At 38.1% G+C, this 11164-nt stretch overlaps 1 protein-coding gene across 1 annotated transcript in view; it reads right to left on the reverse strand.

The window, feature by feature from the left end:
* Positions 1–8431: 8431 nt before the first annotated feature.
* LOC107728690 (protein BEAN1-like) overlaps positions 8432–11164 on the reverse strand; it is a 51866-nt gene continuing 49133 nt past the window's right edge. Inside the window, exon 6 of the mRNA XM_016538967.1 lies at positions 8432–9165. Within this exon, the coding sequence (XP_016394453.1) occupies positions 8952–9165 (214 nt within the window). The 3' untranslated portion in view covers positions 8432–8951. The remainder of the gene's footprint in view (positions 9166–11164) is intronic.

Below are 11164 nucleotides of genomic sequence, written 5' to 3' on the forward strand. Positions count from 1 at the left end.
GGGTGCACCCAGGGTCCGTGCAGAGAAACACACGGAGTAGAGGTGGTGGGACTGTTAGCAGTGTGCTGTTTTAGTTACTTACCCCGGACTTGTGAGCCCGGGATGTTTCCAGCGCGGCTCTCTGCTCCCTCAGCTGGGCCTGCTTCTTCACCAGGTCGCGAATCTGCTTCTCCACGGCCTCCAGCTCGAGCTGCATTTGGTGCCAACGTGTCCTCACCTGCACTCAAAGGTAGACAAACATCCGCCATTAAAGCAAGTAACAGTGAGTAAAACAATGGTAATGTGTGTGAATAGAGTATTAGCAATGTACGCAAGAATAGCGGCAACCACGCTGGCGATGCTAACGGGCTATAAGCTAATAGCGGACTCGGGAAATCAAAATAAAACTAGTGATAACAAGGCGCTCTGATTGTTTTTGTTGTAGAATACGATAGAGGATATATTCACACGTTATAGAAACGAAAAAGATAAAATTGATTTTAAGATTAAAAAATAGACGATAAAGAATTAAGTTGACAGAGCTCAAACTCAAAACACACGACAGCAACAAACAGGAAGTGACTCAACAGTTAAGCCCTTGTCTGGGTTTTTAGAACTCAAAAGCCTAGTACACGCTTGATTCGATGGGCACTGAGACAAGAATTCAGTTTTGCTGTTGACTATAGAAAAGGGAAGTATAACACTGTTCCAGATGCTCTATCTCGAGCTCCTGTAGAAAACCATGGATTTTCCTTACCAATCTGTGCTACTATGCTGTCAAACAAGAATGACATATCCCAGGACTTGCAAATCTCTGATGAGGAGATATGGAAAGCACAACAACGTGATCCAGAAATCCAATCACTTTATATGACCATCATGGATACTGGACAACCTATTGTTGTAATGACTACCACATTTACTGTCTTGGAAGACAAGGTATATAGAGTGCAGAAATTCCCCCACAAAACTATTTATCAGATTTACATTCCTACTTCTCTTCGTCCTAAACTCCTTCAGAACTTCCATGAAGATCCATTAGCTGGACATCTAGGATGTTTTAAAACGTACAAAAGGCTGCAGACTCTTGTATATTGGCCCAAAATGAATTCTGATATTGTGGACTATGTTCGTTGTTGTCAGCAGTGTCAGCTGTATAAGCCTGAAGGAAGAAAATTGTCAGGGAAGTTACAACAAACTGAGGTACATAGACCATGGAAAATGTTAGGAGTTGATATCATGGGCCCCTTTCCATGGAGTTGATGTACCTTTTAGTGTTTGTTGGTTATTACACACGTTGGGTGGAGCTATTCCCTCTTCGACAGGCCACAGCCGAGGCAATTGTCCGAGTCATGACAAAGGATATCTTTACTAGATGGGGAGTACCTGACTATATACTGTATTGACCCGAATATAAGACGATGTTTTTTTCTTTGAAATACATCTGAAAAATGTCCGATCAAGGTTCTCAGTTTGTTTCAGCTCTCTTCGAAGAAACGTGTAAGTAAAAGGTGGAATGCTTCCCCAAAACGAACGACTGCTTATCATCCGCAGACCAACATGACGGAGAGGATAAATTGCACCTTAAAAGTAATGATTTCCATGTACATTGGCAATAATCATAAACATTGGGATAAAGACTTACCTGAGTTCCGATTTGCCTTGAATTCCGCTGTTCATGAGTCGCTGGGTGTAGCACCAGCTGAGTTGAATTTGAATAGACCTTTGCGAGGTCCTCTGGATGTTTTGTTACAGCCGAGGGAATGTATTCACGACTCTTCAGTCTATGCTCAAGCAGAGAAACTGAGCAGAATGCAGGAGTTTGTTAGTAAAAATCTATATAAAGCCAAAAGACGTCAGAAAAGAAACTATGACAAGGACAGAAGATAAAGTAAATATGAGGAGCAAGACAGGGTTTGGTTACGAACCCATCCTTATTCCAAGGCAGAAAAATAATTTTCTGCTAAACTTGCCCCTAAATGGCAAGGTCCGTATAGGATTGTACAGAAAAAGGGCCCTCTCAATTATGCAATTGTATTGGAGGATACTGGAGAAGGTGGTCTTTTTTGTGCATGTGTCGAAGTTAAAACCTTGCTACCCTTCAGCTGCAGAAATGCAAGAACTAAATGATGCTGACATTAAAGTGAAAAGAGAGAATCAAAAGATCTAAAATCATTTCATTGAAGAAGAGGAATACAAGAGATCTAGTGATGTTGAAATACAAACAGAACTCGATAAAACTGAACGTCAAAGATTGTTGAACATTTTTGCTGAAGAAAGTGAGGAGGAGGAATTCTTTGGATTCAGTGATGCTGAAATGCAAACAGAACTTGACAAAATTGAACGTCAAAGATTGTTGAACATTTTTGTTGAAGAAAGTGAGGAGGAGGAGTTCCTTGGGTTTTAATTGTATATGTAAACTTTTTTCAGGGGAGGGGGAGTGTAGCGAATTTCATGTGACGAACTCTGCTAATAAAATATGTCTTCCCCTTTAAATATTCCTTATCAGGATGTGACGTCATTGTTAGAGCGGAAAGAAAAATGTCCGGTGTCATGAGACACAGTAGCGTTTCACATGGTAGTTCGATGCTGAAGCCGAACTATGAGTGTTTGAATCTTCCGCTGAATCTACTTTTGAAGTTTTTGGAGTGCTTGATTCTCCCGCTGATGATGTGTTTGGAGAGAAATTATCAGCGGTAGAATCAAACACTCCCAACACGACTTCAGCAGCAGACTCGAATCACTCCAAACACAGCATCAGCGGGAGAACCAAGCACTCCAAAAACTTTCAAACACTCATAGTTCGGCTTCAGCATCGAACTACCATGTGAAACGCTACTGTGTCTCGTGACACCGGACATTTTTCTTTCCGCTCTAACAATGGCGTCACATCCCGATAAGGAATATTTAAAGGGGAAGACATCTGTTATTAGCAGAGTTCATCACATGAACTTACACAACACATGACAATCAACCTAATGTATCAAAATATATCCTGAATACAGAAATATTCATATTACAGGATCACAAAATGCACAAAACGTTATAAGCACTTATGTCACCAAAAAAAGAGAGTGTTACTGGTGCTAGAGAATGACAAAAATGATCTAAATAACAGGAACTATTTAATTGTAAAAGGGGAAGAATCTATTTCCGGCATCTCACTTATTTGACCTAATCTGACCTGAAAATAATCAGACGGTAAAATTCACAGTAATTCCGTGTGTCTCATTCATCTTTAAAATACGTTTAAATGTTTTCAAATGGCTGTACTTATATTTATGTAGTGTACAGTAGTTAGTGTGATAGAGTTGTGTGGATCACCATGCGTGTCAGCTCTGGATGAAATGAGCATTCCTCTGGTATAGTTTAATAGAAGAGGAGCTCTGGGATAAGAGGCTAATTAAGGGCAGAGCTATGGCACAGGCCATCTGTTCAAGATGCTTTCTTTGAGCCCACCATGCAAACAGGCAGGAGAGAGATGAATATCCATATCAGTGCTAGTGAGAGGCTCGTAATGCATTATGAATGACAGGAGTCAATGAGCAAAATGGTTCAGGAAATATTCTGTCCATCTGGAAGCCTTCAGTGTACAATCAACATCTGTTGCTAAACTGCACGACATTCTCTGAAACTTGCCAGCAGTAACAGCACAACAAAATCTTTCATTGCTGTTTTACTGAATTTGCTATTGGTCTGTTTTTACAAAACGTAAAATTCTCCCAGAAAGCATTGAAAGATGGACATCTCGGTAGATAGAAGTCTTGTGTTTTTATTTATTTAGAGGATACAGTGGTAAAGGAATAAAGACTATAATACAAAACGCACATCAACGTCTGCAGCTCTATGAAACAACATTATCACTTTGGACAACCAACCACAACATAGTGACAGAGAATCAACACATTTGAGATGTATTCATTTAATGTACAAGTCAACATTTACAATGGGCTTGGAAGCTAAGGTGCTATTCTGGTGTAAGAAACACATCCATGTGGTCTAATGAAACTAATGAAAATAGTTTAGCACACAAATGTAAGCCAGTTAAAGTGATTTTCCTGAACATCAGCTCACTAGATGCAGCTAAAATACACAAAACCCTAAAAACGACAGAAAATAAATACTGTATGACCAATGGGAAATAGATCTTCATTAGGAATTTGGTAATATTCTTTTAAATCTGTACTTTATGTGTTCGTTTTATCTGTATGCATACTGAATTGCTACAGCCTTGCTAACAAATGTGACTTAAAGGAATAGTTTACCCAAAAATGATAATCTGCTGAAAATATACTCAAATTCACCTACATCTTGCATGGCCTGAGGGTGTTACTTCATCCGAACAGATTTGAAGAATTTCACCATTCAGACAAATTCAGCATCCACACAACTCCAGTCGATTGATTAATGATCTTGTGAAGCAAAAAGCTGCGTGTTTGGACTAAACAAATCCATCAAAACCTTTTTTTAACTTCAAACTGCTGCTTCTGACTAAAACACGAGTCCTCTATCCATATGCTTTCAGTGAAAAGTCTACACCATTTATGAGTGGAAACAACCCAGAACAGGTCTAAACAAATATGTCAGTGGATTTTGATGTGAAAGGACATCAAGGGATGGACTTTTTCAGCATTATTATGGATTATGAATTATTTTGGCCAGAAGCGACAGTTTAAAGTTAAAATGCCTTAATGATGGATTTGTGTCTTACAAACATGCAGCTTTTCACTATGTTAATTGACAGACTGGAGTCATGCTGATTACTTGTGGATTATTGTGATGTTTTATCAGACTCTCATTCTGACGGCACCCATTCACTGCAGAGGATCCATTGGTGAGCAAGTGACGTAATGTTGAATTTCTCCACATCTGTTTCGATGAAGCAGCAAACTCTGTCTACATCTTGGATGGCATAAGGGTACGATTTCTGCAAATGTTCATATTTGGGTGAACTATTCCATTAAAATCAAGGGTTTACAGACACGGTATTATTATTACAGTGTGGTGGCAACAGCTAATACACCTCTACTCATTACATCATAGAACATCTGGACCATTTCTTCATCTAAGGTGTTGACTGATTTTACAGAGCTATATGAGCAAAACGAGACAGGCTCGACATCTACCCAAAATTACCTTGTAATGCTACTTCAGATGTGTTGTTATAGAAAAAGTAACCTTTCTTCAAAGGTGATGAGTATAAACTTTCCAGAGGTGTAAAGAGTACCTAAAAACCATACTTGAGTAAAAGTACAGATACCTTACAGTGAAAATTACTCCACTACATGTTACAAGTCACCAATTCCAAAACAACTTGAGTAAAAGTCTTAGAGTATCTGATTTTAACAGTACTTAATTATTTTACTTATACTAAATATAGGCTCAAAGATGCACTAGTCAAATAAACATTCCAGTGAAAAACTGTAATGTTGTGGAGAAGCTGCGGAAAACAGGCAGAGGCAAGGATCTATGTGCTGGTATTTCATGGAAAAAAACTAGAACAAACAATAAGGCAAAAACCAAACGGAACAAAGAACAGAATGACTGGCAAACAGACATTACATTCAACAACTCACAAGGAAGTAAAGAAAAACTAGGGCTATATATACACACAGGGGGCTAACAAGCTAAACAAGATAAGGCACACTTGGGGAGACCTCTTCAGTATAATGGAAAAATAAAATAATGTTAAGTAAAATTAAAAAACCAAAGCCTTCTTGCACTGGCTGTGCTGGTTTGGGCCTCATTGCCGGCTGCAGTCATGTCCTCATCTCATATATAAAACACCTGTGATTCACAAATACTTAAGGAACTCGCATTCACATAAAGTAGCCTTGTTGACAAGTTTGGGTGAGTAAGGGCAAAACTCACAAGATGCAGTACTTTCAGTGACCTGTAATAGGCAGTATCACGTCTTTTGTAGCAGAAATAAACTGCTGCAGAAAAAGGTAGGTCCATGCAAAATGTAATGTGTAACTGCAACACTCATTTCAAATGTAGTGGAGTAAAGAGTACAGATACTCATTCAAAAATGTAGTGAAGTAAAGACTAAAAGTTGTTAATATCTTTGATACGCAGTACAACTACAAAGTACCCGAAAAGATACTCAAGTACAGTAACTAATTACATTTACTCGAATACTTTACACCTCTGAAACTTTCTAACTAAACATTGGTGGAAGTCAAAAGTAGAATAATATGAGCCCAAAGTTGACATCTATTCAAACTACAATAAATAATGGGCCATTTAATATTCATTTTTGCTTTGAGCTGCTTTTCACTACACAAGAAACGCATTCATGCATCAAATTCAATTTAAAAATCCCTTACAGACCCTCTTTTCTATAAGTATATACTTTCGTGCTGTGAGGTAAGTGGTGAGAATAGAGGTGAGGTGTCATTTCTGGGCAGCTTATATATATATGTATCATTTGGAATGAAAGTTTCTACACTTAAAAAATGTTAATCTAACAGTCATGGTGATTAATAGGCACATTGTATATTAGAAACATGCGTGTGGAGAAGCCTTCGTGTTAAAATGAATGAAGTGGGCAATGTTAGAGCAAAAACAGAAACAAATCTGATACATAGTACATGTTTAGGAAGCACCGAGTGTGTCCAGCAAGAACTATCTTATGTTTTATTTAATACTGACGTCAGTGCTACAAAGGCTGTGCAGTTGAGCTGCTTGGATACCAGTCTCAGCTCTTATGTTATAATGTACACAGCATCAATGCAGTTCAGGAGAACAATGGAAATTAGTTTTACACCCTTTGGCAAAGTGTTCCCTGCAGCCCTTTCTAATTATAGCTTGTATTGTCATATGCATTGATATCACTTATCACACATCTGCTGTTCTCCTAATAGGATCTTCAGATGCATTTGAGACTTTAGGAAAACAGACGTCTCTGCAAACAGAAGGAAATATAAATAAATCACAGTGATCTATGAAATAGATGTAAAACAGTGGTTCTCAACGTTTTTGACTCTAAGGCTCTCCTTTGTCCGAGACAATATCCGAAGGCCCTGCTATCTATGCTAATATGCACATCTGGCACTTTTGTTGTGATAAAAATAAATAAACTTGATGTCAAATAAATAAATAAGATGTCAGTTTAATATTGCATGGGTTTATTTATTCATTTATTATAATTTTAATTGAAAGAACAGTTCACCTAAAAATGAAAATTTGCTGAAAATGTAGGGTGTCCAATCCTGCTCCTGGAGGGCCACTGTCCAGCAGAGTTTAGCTCAAACCTGCCCAAACACACTTGCCTTGAAGTTTCTAGTGAGTCTGAAGACATTGGTTAGCTGGTTCAGGTGTGTTCAATTAGAGTTGGAGCTAAACTCTGCAGGACAATGGGCCTCCAGGAACAGTTTTGGACACCCCTGCCCTAAGGCCATCCAAAATGTGGAGAAATTTACCATTACATCCCTTGCTCACCAATGGATCCTCTGCAGTGAATGGGTGCCGTCAGAATTAGAGTTCAAACAGCTGATAAAAACATTACAGTAATCCACACGACTCCAGTCCATCAATTAACATCCTGTGAAGCGAAAAGCTGAGTGTTTGTAATAAATTCACCATTAGACTTTTTTCATTTTGTAGTTTACAAACCATCATGTTTTGAACAAACCATTACTACTGGCTAAAAAGTTGTCTTGTCTGAAACAGGATTACACTCCATTTACATGCGAAAATAATTCAAAGCATTTCTAAACAATTATGTTGGTGTATTTTGGTGTGAGAGGTCAAGAGGGGATGGACTTTTTAATGGAAAAAGCGTTATTATGAATTATGGACTGGTATTTTGGCCAGAAGCAACAGTTTAAAGTTAAAACACCTTAATGATGGGTTTGCTTCTTACAAACACGCAGCTTTTCACTTTACAAGATGTTAAGTGACGGACTGGACTCATGTGGATTACTTGTGGATTATTGTGATGCTTTTTTCAGCTGTTTGGACTCTCATTCTGACGGCACCCATTCACAGCAGAGGATTCACTCGTGAGCAAGTGACGTAATGCTAAATTTCTCCAAATCTGTTCAGATGAAGAAACAAACTCATCTACATATTGGATGTTCTGAGGGTTAGCACATTTTCAGCAAATTATTATTATTTTTTTGGGTGAACTATTCCATTGAGATTATATTAATATAACTAAATTTAAATAATTTTAAGACTTATCAGGAAGTTTGGTTTAGACCCCTAATGAGCCCTGGCCCTCTGGTTGAGAACCACTGATGTAAAGGAGCAAAGAAACAAAATGATGTGTAAAAAAGTATGGATTCAAAGCACATTGATTTTCTGATGACATTCACATTTCTATTAAAGGTAATTTCTCATCTTTGCTAGTTATTCTATGAAATTTACAAAATATTATCTTAAAAAAAAAAAAAAAACTTTCAGTTTACAAAACGTAAATAGTTCAAACCAACCCAAAATTTGAAAGAAAAAAAAAGGAGAAAAGTTGTAATAGACAGTCATGTGGAAATACGCAGTCACTCATGCAGGAACACATATTTTCACACTTAAAATAAAGATATATTTCTATTCCTATGTAAATTTCTCTATTATGGTCCCAGGTTTATTGAGAGGCTTTCTGCTCTTTTCTGACATCCTGAAGGGCACATTTCGATGGTTGTTGAAATTAGCTGCGATGCTTGTGAAATTGAAATCAGTCTACCAGTAAGAGAAGACACACGTTGACATCTAATTACACCATAAGCAAAAGACAAGGTGAGGTGATGCACAAAAAAGTGGTCGATAGCCCTGTGCTCTTATGGTGGCTCCCGCAGTGTCACATAAAACAGGAGGTGCAGTATCTGTGTCGGCTGAAGTGAGAGGTAACTGTGGGCTTCTGCAGGTGTCGGTTTCAGCTCTTGACTCAGGAGACTCCAGCCACGCAAAAGAGTCCCTTCTCAAAGCTGGTTTGTTACAGGTGATGCATGAGTGTGCTGGAGAGGCCAGGATTACAGAATCCTGTGGGAAACGCTGTCCTGAGGACTGCTCTCCGCTGTAGTGTGTTTGAGCAGATCCAGGGGCATCAGAGGAAGGGGCTGGTTTTGTTCACTCACTACTGCCTCGTATGGGGGCGCCCCATCTAAAGGTAAGGCTGACAAAGAGATGGAGGCGATCGGCTGGTGCCTGAAGTCCTGTAGTCTGGTTGGGTAATGGGAAGAGCATTGATGTATTTGTTATCAGTATAATAGGCTACAGCTAAATATTGGAGGGACCTATTGCACACCCTCTTTAGGGAACCACATATTATGTACTGTATACATTGTAGGATACATTTTATAACCACTAGAGGGTAGGAAATGCATTTATGCCAAGAACCTCCAATATGATGATCTCCTTGCTAATATGTAAATACCTATATAGTATATGGGAACAGTACTGTTGTTTCACTTGTTGTTTCCAGAATTAGATATTTGGCTTTTATACTGTCATTATAATGAATACACAAACATGATTAAAATATTGTATGGAAAATATCACATTTAAAATACACTGTAGGATATATATGACGATATGCTGAGTGTGTTATTGTGCTGGTACCTTAAGGACTGCCGAAGACACCTGACTCCTAATGTTTTTAATATTCTTCATATTCTGTGTTGTGGTCAGTTCATACTGATAGAAATTAATCTTTTCCAATAAGTTTAAACTGATTTTTGCATTTTATGGGCATTTTTATATATATACTTTAACTTACTGTCAATAGAGTAAAATATTGTGATTAATCTTATGATTTGTCATGAAAGGTCAAGTTATGCTTTATTGTCTCATTATTGCTTTATTTATTTACTCAGCAGCAGCAATGATACACAAAAGAACATTCAAACAATGATATATGACACTAAAATTATAAATTAAACAAAAAGCTTGGGTAAAATATTTTTTCTTTAGATTTTCTGTGGACCCCAACCACCCCCTTGCAGCCTTTTTTAATACAGTAAAACTGAATATTATATAATATTTAACAAAGTAATAAAAACAAATGTCCCTTTAAAGTTGATGTAGCTTTAAACATGTAGCTAAGAAAAATAATAATTTCAAGCCATTTTACACTTCACATGCTAGCAACATTATACCAGAAGTGTCAGATTTATGACAGTATATTATGAATTTTTATGACAGTGTTATGAATTAGGTTTCTGAAACCTGTATTTTAACATAGTGAGAATATTTTTGTATGCTGTTATATCATCTGGATGCAAGAATCTCATTCTAAGTATTACTGACATTTGATTCTCTTTTTGTTCCTTTCCACCACACCAAATTGCCAATTTCACTTTCTCTGTGCGATATCGTGCTGCACGGCAAACAAAGCTCCAGTGACGCACATCTGATTTAAAGCCTGATGTGTCCATCCAAGAGAAAAGCAAACAAAAAGAAAGAGAAAGAGAGTGAAATGGCCAACTTGTTTGTGTGAAGGTGAGTTGTGTGTGTGTGTGTGTGTGTGTGTGTGAGAGAGGTGTGCTACATTAACTAGGTACTTCCAGTAAAGTGAAGCAGTCTTATGCCTCTGACCTCAGCATGAGCAGGGCACAGAGTTTTAGAAAGAGTAAGAGCGAATAGCAGGAGGGTAATTGGATCTTGGTATGGTTAACCATATCAGACTGTCAGTGAGAGCGGAAACGGGATGCTAGAATTGGTTTAAGCTGCCACCCCAGGCTTACACATGAGAGATGAACACAGAGAGAGGGCTTTGTGGTGGGCACAAAGATCTCTGTTATAGACACATCTGTTATAGCACAATATGTAATTTTTCGCCGCTAGAGGGCGCGTATTCAAAAGAAACAAATAGACACAGGCGTAGTTAGATGACGCCGTGACTGAGTGTGGAATCAGGGGAGTTGTCGTCTTCATCCCCCACAGCCGAAGCAATCCGACGGGACAGAAATCGTGTTCATGGATACATTTGATCATCATACTAGATACATCATACTAGATACATTTGAAAGTTCTGTTATAATGCTACGCTGTGCGGTCGTCACCGGTCTGTTAAAACGCACAACATATTAAAGCATCTTTGGTGTTTCCATGTTTTCTACAAAACAAAACCGGAAATCGAGGGTGTATGACGTCATTAGCAGGCGACACAATGACACTATAGACACGGTCCGTGTCACTAGTTAAAATTGCTTATTTCTCTGGATTTAAACATTCTTCGAAACAT

This window comes from Sinocyclocheilus rhinocerous, unplaced genomic scaffold (assembly GCF_001515625.1).
Source record: "Sinocyclocheilus rhinocerous isolate Xijiao unplaced genomic scaffold, SAMN03320098_v1.1 scaffold1509, whole genome shotgun sequence".
In the NCBI taxonomy this organism is placed as follows: domain Eukaryota; kingdom Metazoa; phylum Chordata; class Actinopteri; order Cypriniformes; family Cyprinidae; genus Sinocyclocheilus; species Sinocyclocheilus rhinocerous.